General features: G+C 45.0%; 1 protein-coding gene across 1 annotated transcript; it reads right to left on the bottom strand.

Moving 5' to 3' along the window:
- Nucleotides 1–7,238: 7,238 nt before the first annotated feature.
- On the bottom strand, nt 7,239–22,381 carry LOC111769982 (latherin). The gene is made up of 9 exons (XM_070247209.1): nt 22,189–22,381; nt 17,613–17,726; nt 16,284–16,428; nt 14,532–14,636; nt 13,455–13,604; nt 11,627–11,708; nt 10,932–10,995; nt 9,671–9,750; nt 7,239–7,472 (listed from the first exon to the last, which is right to left on the bottom strand). Exons 1-8 carry the CDS (start codon nt 22,364–22,366, stop codon nt 9,710–9,712), a joined length of 879 nt encoding a protein of 292 aa, XP_070103310.1. The 5' UTR covers nt 22,367–22,381; the 3' UTR covers nt 7,239–7,472; nt 9,671–9,709.
- Nucleotides 22,382–27,020: the final 4,639 nt, after the last annotated feature.

Here is a 27,020-nt window from a genome sequence, read left to right as displayed (position 1 = left end):
CTTACCTGACAGGTCACTCATCTGAGGTTGACTGGCCATGAGCTGGACTTAAAATCCCACCAGAGTCACCAAGTTTCTCATACCGCACAATGCATGTGATCTGCTCACCTCAAGACAAAAGCCAATAGTCAAGAGGCAAGATGGTGGCAGAAAAAGGGCATAATAAAATAAAATTCACTTAATAAAATAAAATACCACTTAATAAAATTATTAAGTGATAGGCTAGGAAATCAGAAGATGGGGAGACTAGTGTCCTAAAGAACCATCTTAAGGAGGGCACAGAATCTTGAAGCAGTTATATAGGCCAGTGGGTTATAGGGGAGGGGCTTAGGAATGTTGACCCTCTGGTGTTACAGAGTGGGAGTCATCACACCAGATCTTTGAGTTGTCATTTGATGATGACTATCAGCATAGACTCTCTATCTGGGGGGTCATCACCTTCCTAAGGAACTCAAAAGAACAAAGTTATCATCTTATCACTGCTGGGAGATACACATACAAGCAGGGGTCATAAAACCTACAGCAGGAAGATCACCTGGAGGGTGCATATCCAACTGGGTTAGTTAGTCAGAGGTCATTCAAAGTTACAGTATGGTTTGTTTTTTACAATATGGCTTCCCTTTTGTCAACCTGGTGTTGAGCCTGTATCAAGTCTTTCTCCTTGCAATGCACATTGGACCTCAGCCTCCATCATAGGAAACTAGAGAAAGAAGAGTCAACTTAACTCATAGCAAGCAGAAGTGAGGAAGTCATAAGGATCAGAGTAAAGATTAATGAAATAAAAACAGAAAAACAATAGAGAAAATCAATAAAATTAAAATCTTGTTCTCTTAGAAGATTTAGAGATCAATAAATTTAGTTTTTCAACTTTCAGTCGTATCCATCATAACGTGCAGAACCATCTGTAAAACAAGCCCCAGTTTTTTTCCTCTCAGTCAACTGTCATAAAGAACAGCCTCATGAAGCCAAGGTGTGCATCGAGGGATAAGAAGCCATGCAGCACAAGAAGAAGGTGATATGGTGATTTGCAAGAAATATATATTTGGTCTTTCTCTACCCTTCCTGGCACATAGCTCCTAAAACTCGTAATTTCCTGTAGAAGAGCCATAGGGGCATATGTATCTCTTCCATCTGGCTGTTCCTGAGTTATATCCTTTCATAATAAACTGGTAATCTAGCGAGTAAACTGTTTCCCTGAGTTCTATGAGCTGCTCTCACAAATTACTTGAAACAAAAGAAAGGATCATGGGAACCTCTGAAATACAGCCTGCCAGTCCGAGGCATGGGTAACAGCCTGGACTTGTGATTGGCATTCTAATCAGAACCAAGGGGCCACCTTGTGGGACTAAGCCCTTAACCTGGTGTCAGAAGTATGTGAGTTGTAGTATTCAGAGAGCACTGTGTGTAATGTAAGTGAAAACAGTAGTGTGTTTTTTCTCTACAAAGAGTCAAATACATCTGAGTCACCTACTCACACAAATTACTTGTGACTTCACGACCTGCTCAGGCCCAATCTCTTACATCCTGTTTCCAACTGATGAGAAGGATGGCTGCTGTCCATGCCCAATGTTAAGACTTGATAGATCAGATTATATGTAGTCCATGAGGGACATCTCAGGTTGCATGGTTCTTTCATGTGTCATGGTTACATATTCATCTCTACTAGGACTCGGTTCAAGACAGGAGCTGTTTTTCAAAATCCAAACAATTATCTGAAGAACATGATAAGGCTTTTCTCCAAAGCCCTAGAGGTCTGTGCTGTGTTTCTCTTATTAGAGTTTGCCAGAACATCCATAAAACATCCTCATGTGCCATAGATACTTTAAAAGTATAATTGGTTCTGCCCAGCTCATGAGGAGCCAGCCCTGGTGGTCTAAGTGGTTAAGATTCAGCTCACTCACTGCTATGGCCTGGGTTCCTTTCCCCTTCAGGGAACCACACCGCCCTGTAGGTCGGTTGTCATACTGTGGTGGCTGCATGTTGCTGTGATGCTGATGCTGTGCCACCAGTATGTCAAATACCAGCAGGGTCACCCATGACGGACAGGTTTCAGGGGAGCTTCTAGACTAAGACAGACTAAGAAGAAGGGCTGGCCGCCCACTTCAAAAAATATTGGCAATGAAAACCTTATGAAAAGCAGAGGAGCATTATCTGATATAGTAACGGAAGGTGAGAGAATGGCACAAAAAGATCAAGCAGGATTCTGGTCTGCGGTACACAGGGTCTCTAGGAGTCAGAATTGACTCGACAGCACTAACAACAAGGTCATAAGAACAAAGTGGCAGAGAAGCTAGCGCTGCTCGCTAGAGAGCCTTCTCTTGCTCTGATTCCTACTCAAAACTGGTGCCTTAAGACAGTAAATACGTCAGAACAGCACTTTTAATTGTGGTGTATGTTGCCTTAAAAATTAAAATGGCCCATGAAGCTTTGTGCCCTTTTGTAAAAATAGGCATTACAAGGGCACAACAACTTGTTTTTAATCTTGGAAGGGATATTCTTCATGCTCCAAACCATTGTACTCCCAGAAACTTCGTCAAGGTGGTGGGACCCTGGGTCTCCATGAGATTTTGTCTCACCTTCCTGCTCATGTGTATTTTACTATTGCATTTAAGTGCTTGCTAATTCCTGCTCATCGAGTCTAATCAGCATACTGTTAACAATGTATTGCACAAACTTGATGTTCTGTGATGTCAAGAGGATCAGGATTTCTGCAGAATACTTTATGGTGTAGAGGAAGATTGTTGACTGGCCCCAAAGAAAACTATGAAGATGTGTTGAAAGCACCTCCAAGTAAAAATGAGCTGATTCTGATGGTTCCTACAACTTGGTATAGGGGAAAAATGGATTTCATCATAATAGTGCATCCTAGGTGCCAGGGGCTATGTTGATTCTAAGGACAGTGAACAGTCATGTTAAACGGGAATAGGACAAGTATTGTGGTTTTTTTAAAGTGTGTCTGGGCTACATCCTCCAGTTATTTAATGAGATACTAAACTAGATGTTGCTCTGAAGGGAGCTTTCAGTCCATCATGAGATGACTTTATGTTAAAGAGATTATCCTGGATAATCTAGGTGGGACTAAATTCAGTTAGTCGGAAGATCTTAAAAGGCTGAGGGGAGGGAGAGAGACAGAGAGAAAGACAGAATGAGAGAGAAAAAGAAGAAAAAGGAGGAGGAAGGGGAGGAGGAGGATGAGAAAAAGAAGAAACGTTTCCTGTAGACAGCAGCAGCAGCCGTTGGTCTTCCATTCTTGATGGCTTAATTTAGGGGTTTTGGTCTTGCTTAACTAACCCCCATAATCATGAAAGCCAATTCCTTATAATCTCAATCTCTCTCTTTCTCTGCATTAACTCTGACTGATAAAAGTATTGTCATCCTTTTGTTTCTCAAGTTTAAATGATGGCCTTTGTCTCTTCAATGCCCTCAGTTGCTTTTGGTTTACAGCCATGTATCAAATAATGACGTTTTGGTCAACAACCACATATACAATGGTGGTCCCGTAAGATTAGTACCATTTACCCTAGGTGTGTAGTAGGCTATAGCATCTACGTTTGTGTAAATACCCTCTATGATGTTAGCACAACAATGAAATTGCCTAATGACGCATTTCTCAGAATGTATCCATGTCACTAAGTGATGCACGACTGTATTATTGTGTTACAATAGAAAGCCCCAGGGGTTTTCACTTGGCATTTCCTCCCAAGAGAGCTCTCAGTCCGTGGATCCGAGAGCCAAATGGGTTCTCTGCCAGTTGCCAATTATGTCTGTTTCAGTTATACATTAAGGAACTGGGGGAATAATCACACAACGGGTCCCCATAATTATCAGGCCCACTCTGTATCAAACTTGTGCCAAAACTCTATTTATAACTCAAACACCGTAAGCCCGCTTTGACTGGTGTATGATAAAGCTATTTTGGATTCCAGGAAAATAGCATATATTCAGGGCCAGTATTTTATATGCCCCAAAGTTTTGGGTATTTTTCCACAGTGCACCATGATTCTCATAAATGTCAACAGGCCAGTCTGGGAGAGACTTGAAGAAAGATTTACGACATATGATATGGCAATACTGCAGGATCCTTTGCCTCCCCTTCAATCAAGCGGTTGCTGATTTTGAACTGGATTGTGACAGGAAATTGGGTGAGAGGCTCTGACTCTCCATTTTGGTAATCCAAGTGAGGTTTTTGGATTCCAGATTTGGAGATCTCCCTGATCAAGAAACATTTGGTGGAGGGACCATCTATTTCCTTTCTAGGGAAACAGTGAGCAGTTAGTATTTGCCAAATATTCCGATTACCAACTCATCTTTGCTATCCATTACAATGAGAATGCCATCTTGTTTCTGCAAGTTAAATGCTGTCCCTTGTTCTCTGTTATTCTTATATCTCATCATCCCCATTGAAATCAGGGAGCCCCTCTCAATGCAGCATTTCCCAGGCAGCAGAAAACAGCCACCACAGAGCTTTTCAATATTAGAGATGCTCTCCTCCCTAGCGTGTTTCTCAGTTTCTTAGGGAAGGGATTGTCCTTTGGATCCTCTCAGGAAACATAACGGTGGGGGTGCATGCCTTTGCAAAACATACGTCCACTCTAAGGGTCCCACTTCCCTAGGCCTTTGGATTCCTTAACTTACATTAAACCTGGGAAATTCTGGCACTTTAACCTGTTTGAATGAAGGCCAGTGTTGAGTTCAATTTGCAGTAATCAACACAGTAAATTGTTAAAGCCATTTTCAGCCGTGTGATCTAATATTAAATCCAGAATCTTTGGTAAATGTACCCATCAACTAATTGGGAACAATCCAGTGTTATATTCTATCTTCCCGGTCTATTTAGAATCAATTGCTATAGGTATTACCCATGTCTGCTGATATGAATTAGCTAAACATTGCAATTTTTTAAGGATATACATTTTTTTGTCTTTTATTCTTTCTGCCTGGAGCCTACTGGGATCTGATCCTAGCTATGGGTGTAGTATCAATAAAGAGTTGAGTTGTGTTGGTTGGGATGAGTTGTGAGGAAGATGAGCATCACCTCGCAAAGAAACTGCCCAAGCTGAAGTTATTAGAGAGTATTCAGGGAAGGGAAGGCTAGTCCACTCAGAATTGGGAGGGTGGGACACTTCTGCTCACAAAGGAAACTCAGAATGACTCTGGAATTGAGGATTCTGAGCTTTGAATTCACACAAATGTTCCAATTCCAATTCCCAGAGCCCCAAACCTTCCCAATTAGTGGCTTAACTTTTATAGGAGCAACTTGGTGAGGCTATGGATTTAACTTACACTGGAATTATGTAACCCCATGGTTAAATTTTATTTCTGATTTTCTGTGAGACCAACCTTTCAACAACAAGAAACAAATGGTTCTTTTAGGATCACCATAGAAACACTCTGATTGTCTGGGTGTCATGGAGACTTGTTTTCCGCTTTCTGTAAGTACTCCAGGTTACTCAGAAGCAGCCATCCCATCCCAAGTCCTTGTGGACATCATAGATGCCATAATGATGAAGTTCAGCAGCCACCAGCTTCCCTAAAACAATTGCTTCAGAAAAGTCCTCCATCACAGTTCAATGACAGGTGCTAATTTGATGACTTGTGATGCCACTGCATGCCACGGGTCACTATCACCTCATTTTTCACTGGGAAAAATGTCTGAGCACTGCATTCAAGCCCAGGGATATGACCAAACTTTTTCTTTAATGCCACTTTGAGAGTCTAGCTCTTGGCCACTCTTGTGACCAAGTACTGTATCAGTCAGGATCTGGTAAAAAAAAAACACACACACACACACACACACACACACACACACATTTATTTTAAGAAATAATTTAATATAAAGAAAGAGTCAAATAGTACTGGAAGACTAAGAAGGCAAAAGCATAATACTGAATTATCACACACAGTAGCTGTAAGGGGTAGCTATCAACTCTAGGGCTGGGGAACAAAGGGGCTGGAAGAACCTACAAGATTTTAGAAAGGGACCTGGGAAAATTGGATTCAGACTGCTGAGGAGGAGACACTGCTCAGCAGCTTCTAGTAGCTCAGGATCTTGGAGGCTGGTGCAGCATTCTGAAGGGGCATGATAAGGCTGGTTTGGGGAACATTTTAAAAAATCAACTTGTAAAGTCAAACCAACTTTCCCTGATTGAGTGAAGCAGCATTGGCAGGTGATGCTTAGAGGAATATGGAGCAAACAGGAAAGAGGTGCTTTCCTTTCTCTCCTTCAGCCTTGCAATCTCCTTCTAGTAAGGACTATTGGCAGACCCTAGCAAGCAGCAAACCAGCAAAGACGACATTGTCAGGCCCTCCATATCCACGGATGCAGAACCCACACATACAAAGGGCAAAATAAGTGACTTGAGTATCCAAGGATTTAGATATCTGCAGAGGGACCTGAAACCAACACCCCATGGATACCAAGGGACAACTGTATGTGGTTTGCAGCATCCCAGACCCACCATCGCAAAGAGGAGTACAGAAAGATGAGTTTGGAACCAAGAGACAAAAGCTTAATAACCAACACAGTTTATTTAAAAGAGTAAGTGATGTAATGTATCTAAAATGCTCAGAATGCCAGACATGAATCAAGGTACTGATGAGGAAGAAAGAGAGGAGGAGGAGGTGGGGAGTAGGCTGGAGTGGTCATCTAAAGTGCTAATTGCTATTAACTTGAGAAGCATGAACACTGAATAAGGGTTCACTTGTTTTCACCATAAAAGAGGTCATAGATGACCTAGGGCAAGTTCTATTAAGGAGTTGAGGGAAGAAGCCAGATTATCCAAAACCGAGCAGTGGATGACGGTGAGAAAATAGAGGCAGTGAAGAGCAACATATCTTTTGAGAAGTTTGGTGATGCAGGGAAGAAAAATGGGGTTACCAGGGCCAAGATAAATTTTTTCCCATAAATCACAACTTTGTAGGCTGCTCCTGCCTGAGAGTACCTAAAGAACGAGTCCAACACTCTCTCTTCACAGTGAGGAGACTGTGGGCAAGAGTGGGGGGTCCCCAAGGACACAGAACCAGTTCAGAAAACATCTCAGACAAGACAGGAAGGCTAGTTCCTTAGTTTTGGGGAAACTCCAGGCCAGAGTGCTCACGTATTTCTGAGATAAAAGCTAAACTACCCAAGCATCTTCCCTTGCATTCCAAAGTTTTGTCATCATGAACGGACCCACCACCATCTCTAGCTATTGTTTTGCCCCTGCTCACATGACGCTATGGAAGCAGGAAAGTCCACATTTCAGGGCTGCAGAAATTTATTATGTTAAGATTACAGGGAATCAGTACAGGGATTCTGGAGAAGATTTACAGGGAAACAGCCTCCATAGCCAGGAAAGTAGAGGATCTTTGAGTCCAGGGCGGGTAATGAAACTCCAGGCAGTAGTTGAATAATCGACAGGAATATCTACGTAAATGGTGGCCCGCAGTGTGGAGGGCATTCCAGGAAGGAGACCAGCATGCAGGACCTGATTCTGCATGAGATAATCAAGATATTAGTCAACTTTGCACCCCTTCTAAGGAGGCTGTAAGTCAAAGCTGAGAGCTTTCCCCCCTCCCCCACCTCGTTCACACTGGGCCTGCTGTCCACTGTCCATGGTCCTGAACCAAATTTCTGTCCGGACCCCCATCCACTGCCTATCCCTGGATAACAATTTCTGTTCCCTGGACACTCATCAACTAAAATGGAGCCTCCCCTCCCCTTGGCCTATTTCACAACACAAGGATGCAAAATATTACCAGATTCCCTAGTTAATCAAAAGACAGATTTCTTACTTTTAATATTGGAAACATCCACATTTCTAAAACACTTTCTAACCACAACCAAGTATGTCTGTGGACTGAGTATGATATAGGGGCCACAATTTGGGAATTCTTTGATAGAGGGCAGCCTAGCTATTATGGTGGGGATAAAATGACATGCTTTAGGCCTTTAAAAGTTTTCCAGCCGGCAGCAAATTAGCTTAGTTCGAGCTACACTGTCCAATGTGGCAGCCACTGACCACATGTGGATATTGAGCACTTTAAATGCAGCCAGTCCAAACTGAAGTGTGCTGTAAGTATAAAATAAACACTAGATAGCAAAGACTTAGTTTGAAAAGTAGACTGCAAAATATTTCATGAATAATTTTATGTTGATTCCACGTTGCCATGATATTGGATACATTGGGTAAATAAAATATATTACTAAAATTAATATGATGGTTTTTTTTCCTTTTAAAAGTGTCATTACTAGAAAACTCAAAATCACATATGTGTTCGGTGTTATACTTCTACTGGACAGAACTGATTTGGATCATTCCATAACTAAGCTAATCAACCCAAGGACATAGATTCAATAATGATGTTGGCCACTCAGTTTCTTATGTCCCCTGTCACAGACTGCACCTTCTTTGGTGGCTCAATACATCGCATGCACCTTTGTCTTCAGAAAGCATGTGTACAGTTCACTACAAACCTATCCTACCCCCTTGAGGAAGATGCCTCCATTCCCCATGACTCCTACAACCAGTTACCCAGAGCTTCTTCCCATTGTCTAGAGCACCAGGTCCATTCTACCTCCTGTGCATTTGCACATACTATATCCTCTGCTTTCAATGGCTTTTCCCACAAAGAAACTTTTAATCATTCTTCAAAATCCAGTTGAAATTCTGCCTCCTCTGTGAGGCCCTCCTGGAAATCCCCTGGAAGGACTGCTGGGTCTTGCCTCTCCACTTCCACAGAACCTTAACAAGAACACCTTACTGCACATAAAATTGTCTGTTTATTTGTCTTATCCCTTACTAGGTTGGGGGCTCTGGAGGTCAGGGGCCAGGTGTGATTCATCTTTGTAATCCTGGCACCAGGGATAAAACAGGGAATAAGATAAAGTCCTTGCCTTCATGAAGTCTACATTCTAGGAGGGGAGACAGAAAAGAAACAAGTAACATCATAGGAAGTTAGGTAGTAATGAATGTTACGAAGAAAAATGAAGCAGAATGTGGCAGTTGTGCCTTTTTTAAGAGATCTGAGATGATGACACTTGAGCAGAGTGTTTTCAGACAGACCAGTTGCAAATAAATACATATAAATGAATAAAGGCATCTCTTTTTATAGAAATCCTCCTCTTTTTCATCACCAAATAACATCCTTGTAAATATACCTCCTATAACTGAGCTCCTTCCACACTCCAGCCATGTTGCCCTTCTTTCTTTGCTTCAAAAAGGAAAGTTCATTCCTGCCTCAGGACTTTTGCACATGCTCATCCTGCTGCCTGTTATATTCTTCCCTGGGTCTTAGCACAACTCCTGCCTTATCATTCAGGACTCAGCTGAAATGTCTCCTCCTTCAAGAGCCTCTGCCTGCCTATACTCTCTTAATTTGCTGCCTCTCTCTCTGCTCCTACTGCAGTCACTCTCTCTCTCACATCCGCCTACTTTGTTTCCTTCATAGTACCCACTTCCCTCTTGAATTTGGATGACTATATTTACTTCTCAGTTCATTGTTAGGATGCCCAAGAATGATCTGAGCTCCAGGAGAGCAGAATCTTTGTGTTGCCCATGGCTGTATCCCTGGCATCTAGCACACAGTAGAAGCTTACCTGAAATTTTATAAATGAATGAATGACACATTTATAATGACCCTAAAGCCCAGGCACCATCACTAAAGAGGGAAATATGTGCTGGTTTCTCACCAAATTGATACAAATGTGGCTCCTTCACTTTGGGTATACTTAGACGCTGAGGTCAACGTTCGCACGATCCAGTATCAGATCTAGAAGGCAAAATGGATACCTCAGACTGTGGGAATGAGGAAGGATCAGAGAGGCCAAAGGAGTTTCTCCCTGCTCCAGCTGGGGACAGAGCAGTGTCATGGAATGAGCCAAAGGCTTGGAGGCAGGAGGATGGGGCTAGAGTCTCTGTTTTGTCATTGGTTGTCTCTGATCACTTCACCAACAGTTTTGTGTTGCCTCATCCATACATTGGGAGCAACCACTCCCTCCCAAGCTAATCACTTAAGAGCTGTACATTGAAATGAGACAGTGGAGAAAGTTGGCATTATAGCGGTCAGAGTCCCCATTTGCCTGGAAACATCTTCAAAGTGGTGCCTAATATCAGCAGAGCAAGGGTGTTGGTCCAGCTACCCAACTCACATTTACTTTGAGTGAACCTAGGAACCAAGTTTTGGGAGCTTCAAGTCTCATCCAGATTAACTGCCTCAAGCTTCCTACTTCATCAGTAGTGAGCTCCCTGTTAACAGAGGTGTATGGCAGAGGATAGAAAATTGCTTTCTGGGAGAGCCACCTAAAGGAAATTTAAAAAGTCTAACATCTAGCACTTGGTAGGACTAGTGAATATCCAGTGAATGAAGGAAGAGTCCTTTCAATCCAGCAACTGTACTGGTTTTCAGATTCCTGCCAGGGGCCTGAGATGCAGAGATTCAATCTTGCGTTTGTTGCTTTGGGTTCTGGCAGACGTGGAAACTTTGAGTTCTTAGTGGTAGAAACTACTGGAAGGAGGCAGTTTTTGTCTGGGCTGAAGCCAGGCCAATTTTCTGCTCCTAATGCAACATCATACAATTTAGGTGGAGGGTACAGGACTTATTGGGCAGCTTTCCTCCCCCAGAGAAGCCTCCATTTATATTTCAGCTTCTCTTGGCTTTGGACACCAGAATAGAAGTGAAACCAGCATGTACTCAGCTGGTGGTGGAAGTCCAGTGGCTGGTACAGGCACAGCGCTTAACCCTGGGCGTGGCACATAGGACTCCCTCAGCAAATGACAGCTGAGTTTATTAGGATTGCTGTTATTAGGGACCATTCTGCCTCAGCAGGGAAGGGGGTTCTGGTCTGGGAGAAGTGTCAGGGTGAGGGAAGGGGACATGTGATGAAAAGGGTAAAGGAGCAGTCTGAGCTTTCTCCTTGGGTGGTATTGTCCCTTCCCACTGCCGGCACTTACTAATCAGATTATTAACCAGCTGCAGATCCAGGTTGGAGACCAATGAATTAAGGGTAGGACAAAGCTGAAAGACAAGGAAATATGCAAGGGTCAGGAGGAGGACTCTACCAATGGAGCCTAAGTGGTGGTAGTCAAAGTAAGTTCTCCTTCTGAGCCAACCCATTGTAGAAAACAACCAGGTAGAGAGTTTTGGAGGATTGACTGCCCTGGGGTCACACAACAGCTGAGCCATTTGGCAGCTATATGGCTTGGTAAGTCATTGACCCTCTCTGCAACTTTTTCTTTAGTCTGGAAACTGGAGATGCTATTGTTACCTAGAGTATGAGATTGTTAGGAGGATGAGATGAGAAAATTCACACAAGAAACTTAGCACCGTGTCTGCATGCTTAGTGATGTTAGGTGCTAATTTCATGGTTACTTATACTTATTTTACAGATAAGGAACCTGAGTCTTGGAGAGGCTTATCAAATCACCTCTGGTCACATGGATGCTGATTTTGACTTGAAGAATGAAATAATGTCTATGAAATACTTTACCAGTGCTTGGTTGCAGAATGGGAGCTTAATAAATACCACTTCCTCTCTCTCTAACTCTCCTTCCTGGGAGATATTCCTCCAGTTTATTAAGAGGATCCAACCCACCAAGCTCTGGTTCTCAGACTCAAAAACAGAAGTCATCTGGGTTTGTATACTTACTTCTGCTCCCAAATCCTCGGTTATGAAGTTTCCCAGGGCGTTTTCTATGGTCCCCAAAACAGCATTTACCGGCAAGCTGAGTCTAAATAAAGAGTGAAAGAAGTTGGTAGAACAGATTATTTTTCCCAAACTCTCCTTTCTTCACATTGGTTCTTTGCTCAATTGGGTCCAAGTTACTCAAAGTCCACTCCTTGTTTCCACAGCCCTCCATGACTCGGTCTTGCCCTTCTACACTGACCTACCTCTCAGGGCTCCTTAAAATTAATGTTTCAATTTAAATCACCTCTCCCTCATCACTATTCACATCATTCTCTTTGTGCCTATTTTGTTTCTCTTTCTTGGAATGCCTTCTTCAGCTTCTACCACCCTTTTAGGTCCAGCCAACTGGCTTCCTCCAGAAAGCCCTTCCTGACTGCTCCAGCCAACTCTGAGGTCTCTCTTCGCTGTGCACTTTCCCATTTCTCTGATTATCTAATGCTCCAATAGAAATTATCTCCCCGGCCGGGTGGTCATGCCTTCATGGAAGGAATAGTATAATATCATCTTCAGTTGGGGGAGATGAGAAAGAAGCAGTAAATAGCAGTGTAAGGGTGTCTTCGTGTACCTGACTCAATCCCGAATCCTTATAGTTTAGGGCACGTCTGTCTAATTCTCAGGCAAAGGGTTTGTGTCTTTATCCTATAAGGAGCTTGCATATAAATCAACTAACCTACCACTTCCAGTCTCAAGTCTCATATTTCACTTAAAGGAAGGACTTGTTTTCTTCAACAAATCAAAAGACACGGGAGCAGTATTCACAGAGTTTTCCTAGGGAGAGATGGCTGTGAGTCAAGGATGCCATATCTGGCCTGGTTCTCTCTTATGTTTGAACATGAGAGAAGGACATTACCAGACCTGCAAGGGCTCAGAAAGGATTGTATACTCAGATCTTTCTTGAAACAGTGAGCAACTAGGAGATGAATCAAAATAAAGAATTCATGAATGGAGAAGACAGGGTATAAAAGGGATTGGTGATGACCATTGGATTCAGTTAATTGTGGATTTCAGCCTAAATTTTTAAAAAGTGGTACAAAAGAAGATTGTAAAAAAAGATATCGTAAATTTAGAAGAAAACATTAAAACCTTAGTTAATTAAAAAGGGAAAACCTCTGAAAACAGGTTCTGTGAAGAGGAAACGTCACAGACTAATAAACAAGTGATAAAATCTTTGCTCTCCTGGTAGTCCAGAAATGAAACTAACGGCATCCATGGGACTTTCTATCCACTGAAGAGAAAAGTTGTGAAGATGAGCACAGCTGGTGGTGATTGGATGTGGGGTGGAATTGACGAGTGCCAGCTGGACAGTGTTACTTAGTTCAGTTCTGTTGGGGAGGGTTGAGATAAGTGATTGGGAATGCCTTAACACTATTATATGCCTTAAAACTTAAAAGTTGTAAAACTGTTCATACTTTTTCAGTAGTTTTAGGAATCTACAATAAGGAAACAATTCTATTTTGGGGAAATCTTACTGTACCAAAAGTTTCAGGATTATTTATAATAGCAAAAGATTTGGAAATAACCTAAATGTCAACCATTAATCGAGTGATCCTGCTTTCTTTCTCCTCAGGACTATTCAGTGAACGTCTTTTCATGTCACTGAAATTATTGTTCCTATAATAAATGAAATCTTAAATTAGCCTAAAACTCTATTTGTAAGACACACATCCCCATTTGCACAAAAGGCTGATTTGGGAAGGTATTGTTTTCCTAGTGACATCTTTCAGGTGAGCCCTCTTGGGGGCTTCATCATGATCAGCTGGACACGGAGAGAGAAAGATGGAGAACTCACGGATTTCCAGATTGGAGCTCTATAGCCCTAGGTAAGAGGCTGCAATGCCCAAAGGCGAGTCGGTATTTGCCATCTTCGTCGCTCTCCAACTGAAGCTGGACTCTTATATCTGTCCGCACGTAAAGTGTGAGGGGTTCAAGAATCAGGAGCCTGTTGGAGGGAAGAGTTAAGGCTGGTGGGAGAGAACCTCAGAACTTACTACACCCTCATTTGTTTCTAGAACAAGGGTTCCCCGTGTTTGCACAGAAACCTCATTATCACCCTGTTAACATCACTTCCTCATTTTTCAAAAGAAAGTATTTAGGGCTGGAGAATGGGAATGGCTGTCTCTGAGTAATGCATCCACCACTGGTTAAACCAGACAGCTCTGCATTCGGGGCATCCAACTGATACTCACCACCTCTGTCTTGGGGGGCAGTTAGAACGGAAAAGGTTGATTCTATGGATAGCATCCTATCAAAACTGAGAATCTGTGACCTTGGAATGTACTCTTTTAGAGGTCTCGAACTCCACTGCCTCAAGTGCCAGGCTTGAAGTGGAAACAAATGAAGTCGACCAGGGACTAATTTCACAGAGAGAGGTGGAGGTTGTGATGAACCGAAGAATGCCTACCCTCTCTGAAAATACACCATGCAGGCCAAACAAAACATACCTATGGGCAATCACCAGACACATGTAGGCAATGGTGCCAAGGAGTGCTGGGGTCTAGAGCAGGTTCTGTGTTCCTGTCTTGAGTCACATTCCATCAGAGCTGAGTGGGCTCATGAAGTCCAGATAGACGAAGGTGGGGCCTCTCAGGATGAATCAGGGGGAGGACACCTGCTCAAGCCCCTGCTTTCCCTAGAGTGGCCCCCACGCCAGAAGCATTCGCATACTCTGCAGACTCCCAGTTTTACATGTAGGGTGACTGAGGTCCAGAGAGGGTGGGGATTTTGCCTCGACCACACAATGAGTCTTCCTGAGACTGTGTGGAGATCCTTTAGTTATGGCTGCTTCCCACATCCCTGCACACCTGTGCAAAAGGAGATGGAGCTGTACGTGGAACTTGCTGTTATGTAAAGTAGAGCTGTTACTTACTTTAGATATACGGACAATTCCAATGGTATCCATATGTCGATCCCCTTGCTATCAGGAGAAAACTCAAGGGAGAGTTGAAGGAGTCGAGCGTCTTGCAACTTGATCCTGGGTGAAGAAATACACAACGGGGAAAAGTTGAGGCTCCAGGTGCAGGTGGATCCACCTTTCTGTAAAGGCAGGTCCCCTGCAGAGCAGAAGCTGATTGTATGCAAAGCCGGTTACTCACTTACCAACCATGTAATTTATTGCACAGCTACTATGTGTTATAAGCACTGGGAATACAGCCCTGAGCAAAAAGAAGCTCTTGCCTTGATGCATTCCAGAATAATCCTGTCTAGCCCTTTGACCAGTGCCAAGCAGGCTGGAATAAACGAGTCAGTAAATAATAAGTTAAAGACCAAAAGCCATAGATAGTACATGCTTAGGGAGAGTGTATATGTATAAAACAATAAGCGCAGTAAATGAATACATATCGAATGTGCCAGGTGATAGGTGCTGTGAAGAAAAGGACCTGCAGAATCAGGTGATAGAGGGTGACATTGGCAAGAGTAGAATTTTAGACAGGGGAGTCAGGGACAGCTTCTCATAGGAGAGAACATTTGGGCAGGTTCATGAATAAAGTGAGGGTACAAGTCATGAGGAGAGACAGGGGAAGGAAGGTCCAGGCAGAAGACAGAGCAAGTGCAAAGGCCCTGAGGCTGGAACTTAGCTGGCGTGTTTGAGGAGAAGCAACAGGCTCAGTGTGACTGGTGGGCAATGGGTGAGGGGAGGATAGTAGGAGAAGAGGTGAGACGGGTAATCAGGGCCAGATCTCATGGAGCCTTGTGGGCCAACAATAAGGACTTTGGGTTCGGTTCTGAGAGCGAACAGAGGGTTTGGGCCAAGGAGTTATGGAGTCTGTCCTACTTCTTAGCAAGATTCTTCTGGATACTAGTGGCAGAGAATGGAGAGGAGGAGCTTGAAGTGGAAGCAGGGGGATCCAGGACAGTAAGTCAGGGGGAAGATGGTGGAGGCTCAGACCAGAGGAGGAGGAATAAACGCTCAGATGCCTGGGTGTGTTTCGAAGGCAGAGCTGACAGTGCTTGCTGACACACTCGTACAGGTGTGAGAGGAAGAGAGGAGCCAAGGGCAGTGTCAAGATTTTTGGCCAGAACACCTGGGTGAGCGGAGTTGTCGTGAGCTAAGATGAGCTAGGTGGGGGAGGAGCAGACTGGAGTGGGGATGAGGGTGGGGTTTAGCAGTTGAGTCTTGGACACATTTAGACAAGTGACCTGAGACACTCTGGTGGTCAGATAGCACTGATTATTATGGTTACCACGTTATCATTGTAGAGGATGTTGTTATTGTTATCACCCATTGGAGGCTTAGTGAGGGCAGGGATCTGTGCAAGAATTTTACACATATTATTCACTTAATATTCACAACAGTCCTCTGGGGGTAGATGCTGTAATTCCCCATTCCCCAGGGGCAGAAGTTGAGGTTCAGAGAGAGGAAGAGATCGACAGTGCTCCCAAGACGATGAGCAGCCATTCTCTTCCCAGACAAAGGGCCTGAACCCCCGCCTTCAGCACCTCCTCAGCTCTTCCCTCCACCCCCAGTGGGGACTTCTCTCAACCAGTGGATTTCAGGCCTTCAGAGCTGGAAGGGCTTTCACTGACGGGAGGATCACTGCAGACTCAGAAATGTGGGTAGACATCTAACCGACAAACCAGGACAGTCTGGACCTGTGGGTGGTGATCAGAGGCCACTCACTCTGCATCGCTGGGCCCCAGGAGAGGGCCAACCAAGATGTTCAGGAGGCCTGTTACTTGATCGAGGATGGTGTTCAATAATCCTTCTAAGTTAATTGCATTCAGGAGAGAAAGGAAGTTCCCGTCAAGGAGTCCTTGGGTCAAAGCTGAAAGACATGGGCCCCCAAAACCCAATTAGACATTTAGATGCCAAAGATTCTGAGACACAACCCTGACCTCTGAGTGTGTCCCACACGCAGCGCTTACTCTTCATCCATCTGGTCTCTCTGGCCTGCTTGGTGCTGGACCAACTTCCAGACACAATCATTCAGCAAAGATTCACAGGGGCCCACTATGTGCCAGGGCCGTGCCAGGGGATGGGCTGCACCAGCAAGAACAGGCAGAGCTCTCTGCCCTCGTGGAGCTGGCATTCTAATGAGGATGAGGAGAGACTGACGATAAGGCAGTGAATAAAGGGACACGAGGAGATCCGTTCAGGAGATAGGCTGGCTTCAAAACAGTCAGCAACTAGCTCGGGATGCGCACTGACAGATCAGAAAGGACATCAGCCATAGCTCTGTAGCCTTGTCCTGGGGCTCCTGGGCTATGCCAGGTGTTAACTCTTTGGATTTTGGTTGGTGAGGAGTCTGGAGTCCTGGGGGTGAAGCTGGGGTGGTTGGGGTGATGAGGGGGAGAAACCTGGAGTGTCTCTGTGCAGGGGCTATTTCCCAAGGAGTACAGAAAACAATCTTCACTATTTTAATCACCACAGCCATACTGGTACTTTCTACTGCATGCTATTTCCATCTATGAGAGAACATTAAAAGGCAGAGTGAGGGACTGAGAGTACTGGGTGAGGGTGCTAATTTATGCAGGGAGGGCAAAGATTGTCTTTCCACAGATGGGACATTTTAGCAGAGACCTGAAGGAAGGGAAGGAGCCATGTTGATAGTTAAAGGAAGAGTGTTTCAGGCAGAGGGAATAGCAAGTGCAAGGGTCCTGGGGTGTGCTTAATGTGTTGAGGAGGTTACTGCAGCAGGAGGGCAGTGAGTGAGGGTGGGGTGGTAGGAGAGGTGAGCAGGGACCAATCCAGGTAGGGTTGTGTCCTTTGGTGGTGGGTCTTAATAGATGAAGCAGAGCAAAGGGACAGGAAAGAAGGGCATCTTGGGAGAAGTGGATTAAATATATTAAGGTATCGATGATCAGAACAGCTAATGATTAATGGTGTTAACTGTGTCCCAGGCATTATGCTAACAACGACTTAACCGACATTGGCTCACAGCCTGGACTTCTAGGAGAGGCCTATGTGTCTGGCAAGGTCAAGCATGACCCAAAGGTAGGACAGTCTCACCATCGGTGACCTGGGAAGAAACTTCAGGTGGGATCTGTTGAGCAGAGGACGGGACAAGGAGCCCACAGAGGAGAACAAAGAGGCAGGAGACCTTCAGCATCTTGCGTGATGTCCCTGTGAGGGAATAGGGCAGAGAGGGTCAGTGGTGGGGTCATTCTCTGAGCGGGTCTCCCCAGGGCTTGGATCTGGGGTGGTCAAAGAACTCATGTGGACCCATTCTACAGATGGGGCCACTGAGGCTCATAGGAGACATGCTTCTCCTCATAGTACAGAGCAAGAAACAGAGGGTCCAAGGCCGCACAATCCATACTGGTACCCAAGCGAGGTGGACATACACCTTTTCCTGTAGGGACACAGCCTTCTGTAGGCTGCTCACTGCCCCTGTGAGAGGCTGCGCAATGTTGTAGTTACGAGAACAGTCTCTGAATCCCTCCACCTCTTGCCAGATGTGGCATTTAGGGCAAATTCCTCCACCTCATGACATTGTGTGCAGGACATATTCTCATTCCCCAGGGAGATGTTGGTGGTGACGTGCACTGGCTTCAGAGTCAGACATGCCAGCTCTGCCACCTGCTTGCTGAATAACTTTGGCAACACAGACCCTTAGAGTTTCAGCATTCTTATCTGGAAAATGTGGATGATACGTACCCATCCCTTCTCCTCAGCCTCGTCTTAAGCACTGAGCACAGCACCAAGCACATCAGAAGTGTTCCATAAATGACTGCCGTTATGCTATGAGTTTTATGGTCATGATGATTCTCATTTGGTGATTCAAGGACTTATCTTCCTGAGTGGGTGGGAAACGGTAGGCTCAGCAGCGTGGGCATGTCCCTCTGGCTGAGAGAGGGTTAGTCTAGAGCCTGTGGAGACTGTGCTACAGTTTGCAGTGCTTCTGGGTTGGGACCCTCCATTTCCATTATGTGTTCCCTGGGCTGGGATTGGTCCTCAGGACCCTGACGCTCACCTCACATCCCTTGATTGGACAAGGACATTCATGCACTTTTGGTGGGACTTCCTGGGGTTTCAGCCAAATGACACTGCAAACAGCCCTTACTGGGATCTGAGACTAACAGGTAGAAGCTGGCAGGGCCCAATGCTCTCTTTAGACACCTGACAGATTCAGGACAGTCCCTAAGCCCATTCCTGGTCACTAATCCTGTGTAAAGTTACCCTTTTGGTTTAGTATTGTAACTTTGATGGTCTGTTTTTAGACAAGAAGAACAATTAGAAAAAGATACATACAAAGAAAGAAAAAGGTAAATAAAAATCAATCCTCAGAGATAACTTCTGTTGTCTCTTCTTTCAGAAGTTTTTCTTTATATTATGCATACATGCACATGCATTCATGAAACATTATGAAAAACCTCGATTTTCCTGCCATGCTCGCATAGAATTACTCAGTAAAATAGCAACACATCATGACTATCTTGTTACTTCCTTCTCTGCAGAATAGTCTAACGTCTGGATTGACCAACGTTCATTCCATCAGCCTCCTCCTTTTGGCATTTCTGTTATGTGTAGCTTCACGTTATCATTCCAAACGACACTGGGATGATCACACCTGGGATTTTTCCTGACTCACCTGCCACAATACCGACCTAGGAAGCATTTTCTGGGAATACCCAGACCTGAAGTTGTGTTTGTAAGGGTACAAGCATTTCCTGTGTGGAACCTCCTCGTCCTATCCCTGAGCCTCAAATGAGTGGTTACAAAGTCCCACTGAGATCTCAATTCACATTCCAGCTGCAGAGTTCTGGTTTGGGTCATGACAGAGTATTGACTGACCGTCCCACTGAAATCCACTAAAAGAATGGAAATATATAGAACAATGGTTTGAGATATTGGTGAGCAACAATGCAGGTACAATTTGAGAGCCTATTGTTCTTGAGAAAAGGATATCACTCACGGTGAGCTCTGAATTCACCCCAACTTCTGCCTGAGGTCATTTCCCAAATTGCCATATGGGGAAATAGAGTCCAAGCAAAAGGGCCTGTCTTACGGGACTGAGAAGGCAGAAATTGGAATCTGGGGCCTTTAGAGTATCGGGGACTTAAGGAGCAAAGTCTCACAGAGGAAGGTGGCACAGAGAAGGGGCCTTGAAACAGGTGGACAGATGTCCTCAACTCACTGGACTACTCTTCAGCTCTCCTGTGCAGTGTGAAACTTGCAGTACTGTGATTTATAATAAGAAATATATATTTGCTGTTTGTCCCTGTTCCTGGCACAGAGCTCCTCAAACCCTTGGAATTTCCTAAGTGACGAAAGCAGCAAAGGTGTCTTGATATTCCTAAAAGGCCCTTTCAACCACACCTGAGTTTATGTTAATAAGGTGGCTTTTGGAAAGCACCTGAGGAGGAAGGCTCATTGCCAGTGGAGCCAACCACGTGATAGAGGGTTGGAACTTTCCATCCCACTCCCTGAGCTCTGGGGAAGGGGAGAGGGGCTGGATGTTCAATCCATCACCAATGGCCAACAATTTGATCAATCATGACTGTGTGATGAAGCCCCATAAAGTCCCAAGAGGACAGGATTCAGAGACCTCCTGGGTTGGTGAACACGTGGAGATTTGGGGAAAGTTGTGCACCCAGAAAGCATGGAAACCCCAAGTCTCTTACCACATACATTGCCCTACACATCTCTTCCATCTGCCTGTTCCTAAGCTGTATCCTTTTATAATAAACCGGTAATCTAGTGAGTAAAACGTTTGAGTTCTGTGAGCCGCTCTAGTGAAGTAATTGGACCCAAGGAGGGGGTTGTGGGAAACTCTAATTTATAGCCAGTCAGTCAGAAGCAGAGGTGACAACCTGGACTTGCAGTGACATCTGAAATAGAGGGCAGTCTTGTGGGAATGAGCCTTTAAGTATAGAATCTGATGCTATCTCTGGGTAGATACTGTCAGAATTGAGTTGAATTGTAAAACACCCAGCTGGTGTCGGAGAATTGCTTGGTGGTGTGGGGAAATTCACACAGTGGAGCTGGTGTCAGAATCATTAGACTTTAAGACTAGAAAACATTCATCAGAAAGCAGCAGCTGAAAGTTAGAAAGCTGAGCAGAGATTTCAGCATCTCTGTTGCGTGGTGCTGGGGAGACACTGGTTAGAGTTCTGGTTGGAGTTCAGACCCCACTGAGATGACACCTTGAGCTTTCAGTTGACAACCAGAAGACTGCTGTGTTCTGGGAGAAAGGACTATGCCCCAGAAATAAAGGGTCCTCCTGAGGCATAAGAACAAAACCACAATAATTCCACCCTAATAAAACAGAAATCTAAGCCTCAGCAGGACGAAAGCAATCCACTTATACCCTATCTTTCTGCTATCTCCCTTCCTCCTTGGAAAAAGACAATATCATTCAGAGCCTCTACAATTTTTCATCATGATGTCCAGCATCTAATAAAACCTTACAAGGCATTCTACAAAAAAAAAAAGGACAAATGAACTAAAATCCAAGAAATTAAAATACACAATATAACAGACCCACAGGTGATTCAAATATGCAAATATTGAGCAAACAATAGGGCAAGCAGCCCACAGACAATGAGAAGGAGGCCTGAGACCTTCCACATCTTGGGGTAGGACCTTTGCGGATCCCAGGTAAATAGGGTCTGTTTCAGGGCCACTCTGGGAGATTCTCTACAGAGCTGAAGGAGTTTCAGGGGGCGGGGAACCAAAGGACTCATCTAGGCTTCTTTCTACCCACCCCAATAACCATTTTACAGATGGGAAACTGAGGCTTAGAGTAAGTTACGCTTTTCCAGAGGCCACCTATAGTTAGTGACTGAAACTTGTCTCTCCTGCCTTTTAGTTGTGTATACTTATCCCGCGCCTCACTAAATAGAGTTACTATAAGGATTCAACAAGCATTTTGAAAACTGCTTAGCCCAGTGCCGCTAAATGGGAGTTAATTTTGGATGGGCAAATTAACATTTCTCTTTATCCCTCCGTGGTCCTGATAGTGCCTTTGGAAGATTCACAGACTAACACAACCTGAAGAAGAGTGTGGCCAGAGGGCATCTGTGGATGCCCAAAGAGTGCTGGGAGTCTATACTAAATCCTTGCAAGAGCCCTGTCCTATGAGACAAATATTGATACCCCTATTTTAAAGAGTGGAAAATGGAAGGTTGGAGAGCAAAGGGCACTTGTCCATTCTTCCCTCTTTCTTTACAGAAACTTTTTATTTTTGAGGACAGAAATGGGCCTAAGAAAGAAGCTTTCTTTCCCAACCTTCTTTGCAACCGGGGAAGGTGTAGGCTAAGGCTTCTAAAAAAGTTCTTTAAGGTGGTCGGACCCAGCTTTTGTTTTCTTCTCCTGCTTTTTCCTGATTGGATATCAGACATGATGTTTGGATCTCAGCAGCTGTTTTATCAGCATGAAGATCAAAGCCACAACCTGGGGTAGCAGAGGGAAGAGCAGTGTAACAGCCTACCTGTGGATCTCTCGTCATTATTTAAGCCACTATTTTTCACGTTCTGTGCTAGAACCAATCACCATTTGCAACCGGTACATTTAACAAAATCTTTACTATGGTTTGGCATCTGGTAAAAAGGCAGGTTGCAGAGTGTCATTACATTGTGCTCACCTGGATTTCTCCTGTGTGCTGTAGAGATGCCCTGAGTCTCCGTCTGTTGATTCCCGATGGACTCTGCAGTGGGGCAGACTTTATAAATGGCAAGTGACCTCGTTGTTGGGGGAGATGTGGCACTGGATGATGGACAGCCAGGAGACTGAGGAGAAGCCCTCGTTCTTACCACGCCCATCCAACACCTCCAAAGCAAACATTCTTGCATAGAAGGCCTGGGGGCATTAAAGGAGCAGGGACTCACTTTAGCCACTTGACGCATGTGTCAATAACATACTTCAAACTGCAGTCATCAATGTCACCAAACGCAGAGCTGTGGAGAACCTGGAGAGCACTGAGAGAGTGGCGGAGGGCACCATGTTCGTGACTCATTCACCTTCCAGTCCTGTTCTGAGCTGGTTTCCTCATCCGCACCCTGAGTGAAGTGGACCCAGGGACTGTGAGGGAGGAAGCCACTCAGTCTGCCCTGCGTGGAGGTGAGGGAGGGGGTGTCTTATTCAGGGAGCCTTGAGTTCTAGCCTGACTCCACTCATTCTTGCTGTTTGACGCTGGATAGCTCCCATGCCCTTTCTGGGCCTCGGTTTCCCCATCTGTAATAACAATAGCTGACATTGACAGGCAATTTTCACGAATGCTTGTGGAATCCTTCTAGCATCCTTATGCTATAAAGATTATCCTTAGTCCCATTTTACAGGTAAGGAAACTAAGACTCAAGACAGGAAACATTTTGCCCAAGATCATAGAGCTAGTCCACAGCAGAGTCAGGATTGGAATCCAGTTCTGCCTTGTGCTGAAGCTGGTAGCCTTGACGCCAGATCACATACCCCTCCTCAGAGCTGACCCTCCTTGTTGAGTGGGAGTCTCATTCTCTATGGCGCTCACAAGGCGTGTTCCTCGAGGCCCCAAGGGCAAATCCTCCCCATCATGTGCTCCAAAAGCCAGGACCCACTCAAGCCTTAATTTCAACAATGTATTAAAAGATGTATTTCAGATAATTCAAATAATCCATGTTTCTAAAGGAATATTTTTAAAATAAAGAAATGTGTAAAGAAAGCACTCTCTCTATCTAGAGATAAAGCCTGCCAACCCTGTGGTTCATTTCCCTCTAGTCTGTTCTGCATGACTAGATACAGACATAGATGTCGACAAACGGTCAGCCAGCTACCTCTTCGCGGCAGCTCCTCTTGAAGGAACAACTGAGCTGTATACTTCCTTACCTGCCGCGTCAAGTGATGCAACCATTCTGGGGAATTGTCAGCCAGTCCCACGGACTCACGCCATGGGGGCTGTGTCATGCTGATCTCTCACCAGCCGTCCCTAAATGCAGCCCAAGTTCACTGTCTACTCAGTGTTTTCCTGGAACGTCCTGGCCCTCCTGCCTCAGGACCTTTGCTCAAGCCGTTCCTATGGCCTGCCTGGAAGATAGCAAATGCTCCATACATCTGTGTTAAAAGAAAGAATGAGTGAATGACCCGTTCTTTGAAGACTTGCTCTAATCTCCCCCTTACTGAGAAGCTGTTACACATTCCCCTGGTAGAAGTTGGTCTCTCTCTGACCCCAAAGCTGACATTTGCCCCCACTATTCGGCCATAGGTCTGAGGATATCAGCTTCTGCCCCTAACTTGTCAGCTCTTTGGGGCTGTGTCTAAGTCTTTCTGTCTCCCCAGGCCCTATGCTACATCTTTGCACATCTCTCATTTCGTCCTCTCCTAGCCGTCTGAGGGTGGATGTTCTAACACTCACATTACGGGCAAAGGGGCCGTGCTCCGAGCAGCTGAGCAACGTGCCCCAGCCCCTGAAAGGGCCAAGATTCACACCCAGGAGGCAGGCCCCAGAGCGGAGCTCTGAACCACAATTCGACTTCACGCAGTCCGTTTTCTACCTACTGATGCGTGTTAGACCCACAGTGCCACTCTAACTCGGTCATTTGAAAGCAGGGGTTCCCAGCAGACGTTTCAGCTCAACCACCCCTGAAACGTCACTGCATACCTCCTCTTTGTAGAACGAGAACAAGGAAGGCCAGGAGAGGAGGCTGAAAGGGCAGGCAGGGGACAGGTTCCAGGGCAAACACAAGGCCAGGCTTGGAGTCTTCACTCTGGGAGGTTTTCTTTTGTGATAGACTTTATTTTTTAGAGCAGTTTTAGGTTCACAGCAAAGCTGAGCAGAAGGTACATAGAGTTGTCATACACCTCCTGCCCCCACACCCACGCAGCTGCCCCCGTTATCAACATCCCCTCCCAGAGTGGGGCATTTCTTATTGTGATGAAACCACACTGACACATCATTACCGCTCAAAGTTCATATTTTACATAAAAGTTAACTTTCGGTGTTGTACGTTCTATGGGTTCGGACAAATTATAATGTCATGTGTGCGCCACTGTAGCATACAGAATAGTTTCTCTGCCCTAAAAATCCTCCATGCCCTGCCAGTTCATCCCTCCCACCTCCTCACCCCTGATCTTTTTACTATCTCCTCAGTTTGGTCTTTTCCAGAATGTCATATAGTTGGAATCATACAATACGTAGCCTTATCACTTGGTCTTGTTTCACTTAGTAATATGGATTTACAGTTCCTCCATGTCTTTTCATGACTTGATGGCTCATTTCTTTTTAGTGCTGAATAATATTCCATTGTCTGGATGGACCACAGTTTATTTATCCGCTCACCTACTGAAGGACATCTTGGTTGCTTGCAAGTTTTGGCAACTATGAATACAGCTGCTGTAAACTTCCATATGCAACTTTTTGTGTGGACATAAGTTTTCACCTCCTTTGGGTAAGTATCAAATATTGTGGATCGTGCGGTAAGACACTGTGGAAATTTTGATCAGGGTTGTGACGTCCAGATCCATAGGTGCCATTATCAGCACAGCTGCTCGCGTTAGTAGCCACGTCTGCAGGCAAAGGGTCATTTGAATGGGCGAGTGTTAACAGGGACAAATGTTGACTTTGCCTGTCAGCTCTGGATAGGAGCCAAAGAGAATCACTTTGTTTCCTCTTCTGCAACCTAAGTTGATGTCTGGCTCCTTCCTGCAACACTCTCTCCCTCCCAAACTGAGGGGGGCAGGATGCAGGCCCCTGAGCCATCAGCCCTGGCCCTGGCGCCTAGTCTGGGGGGCTCAGGATGATAAAAGCTCAGCATGAGTGAGCCCCAGGAGGGACTTCTCTGGCTGTCCCTCTCTCATGAGCACCCCTTCCATGGAAGCCACTCTCTCTTCCTGTCTGCAGCCTAGCTGCCCATGCAAGAGCTCCTCCCCTGTCCCACCTGGACCAGTCACAGCCTTCATGTCCTTTCAACCCACCCGACACATCACCAGCACGAGGAAACTTCCAGAACCTGAGAGCTGAGATCGTCTCTCCTGGTTCTGAAACCTTTCATGTCTTCTTAGCACCTAACCCAGTGGTTCTCAGAGTGGGGTCTGGGGGTTCCCGAGTCCCTTTCCAGGGGGTCTGCAAGGTCCAAACAAATACTAAATTAATACAAATACAGTATTAGCCTCTTCACTCTCATTCCCTCACAAGTATTGAGCAGAATTTTCTAGACACTCCACGACATGGGATATTGCAACAGATTGAAAGCAGAGCAGAAGTGAGAATCCAGCTGTCCCCTCTGTCGAGCCAGTCATTACAGAGATTTAAAAAAATTTAAAGAGAGCCATCTTCTCACTAATGATGTTTTTGGAATATAGCATTATTTTTCATAAAAACATGTCATTTTTTAAAAAATGCAATGAGTTTATTATTGTTATTTTTAAAGGAATCAGAAAGAGAGATTTTTAAAACTTCTCAGGGTTAGTTTCTTTCATGGCAAATATCGATGGATGGAATCCATAGAGACAGAAGTTCTCTGAGGTCTTCAATTTTTGATAGTGTGCTAAGAACAAAGAAATATAACTCCTGGCTAAGAGGAGCACATCCCAGCCACGCCCAGTGTGGCCCTGCCCTCCGCGTGACCCTCACACAGGGATCCTCCAGCAGGTTCCAGGGATCCTGCGTCTCCAGATGATACTAGGTTGATTCTCTCGTCTCAGCCTTCGCTCATGTGGTCACTTCTGCTTGCAAAACCCTCCCCTCCCTTCTCTCCATCATCCTGTTCATTTCAGCTCCATGAGCAACTTCTCTGGGAAGCCTTCCCTGACTGCCCCTCACCTCCAGGCTAGGTCAGAAGCCACCTTCTGAGTCTTTTCCTCAGCACTCAGTTGTCCTAAAGCCATCTCCTCCAGGAGGCTGTGTGTCTCCGTGATGGCAGGAACAGGTCCTGCTCTCTTCCCTCCCAGCCCCTTCCGCAGGTGCGGCACGCCGCGGGAGCACGCTCGAGGTGTGCTGTGCTGGGTGGGAGAGGTCCTGCTTCGGTCATCCCCAAACTGCCCGGCACAGGGCCTGACTTAGCCACATACTTGATAACCTTCCTATTTTTTGAAAATCCACTTTATTTCTTGCATAAACACTAACAGAAATGAGTCACCCCCAACAAACTTCTGTCAAATTTCAGCATCCTTTTTCAGTTTTTTTCCCAGTTTCAGTTTTTTGCATCATTAGTCCAACCAAGCACAGTTCTAAGACCCATATTTTCACTCAGCTGTAAAACACAGTATTTCTCCCTTGTTCAAAAATGTTCAGAAAATAGTTTATCGAATTGATGTAACAATTGACTCTTCTAATTTGGGATCTTGGCTTTTCCAATGTGATGAGGTTTACTTTACTCCCACTCGATGATCAAATATTTAAAATAAAAGTGTCCTTCTCCTGGCAAATACAAGGTGAACTATATACACTCGCTCATCGCAGAGTCAACAGAAAGATCCGGTTTGGTAAGTAATTCTGTGATGCAT

The sequence above is a fragment of the Equus caballus genome, chromosome 22, assembly GCF_041296265.1.
Source record: "Equus caballus isolate H_3958 breed thoroughbred chromosome 22, TB-T2T, whole genome shotgun sequence".
Taxonomy (NCBI): domain Eukaryota; kingdom Metazoa; phylum Chordata; class Mammalia; order Perissodactyla; family Equidae; genus Equus; species Equus caballus.
Note: the sequence above shows the minus strand (reverse complement) of the source record. Positions and strands in the feature narration are given on the sequence as shown.

What these genes read in the sequence shown, in the direction of transcription:
- LOC111769982 (XM_070247209.1), bottom strand. Translation starts at nt 22,366, where the DNA reads ATGGGCGTGGTAAGAACGAGGGCTTCTCCTCAGTCTCCTGGCTGTCCA. An exon ending in GAGCTCCAATCTGGAAATCC is followed by an intron (nt 11,709 to 13,454) that starts GTGAGTTCTCCA and finishes CTCTTTATTTAG; the next exon opens with ACTCAGCTTGCCGGTAAATG. An exon ending in CCGAGGATTTGGGAGCAGAA is followed by an intron (nt 10,996 to 11,626) that starts GTAAGTATACAA and finishes CTTGTCTTTCAG; the next exon opens with CTTTGTCCTACCCTTAATTC.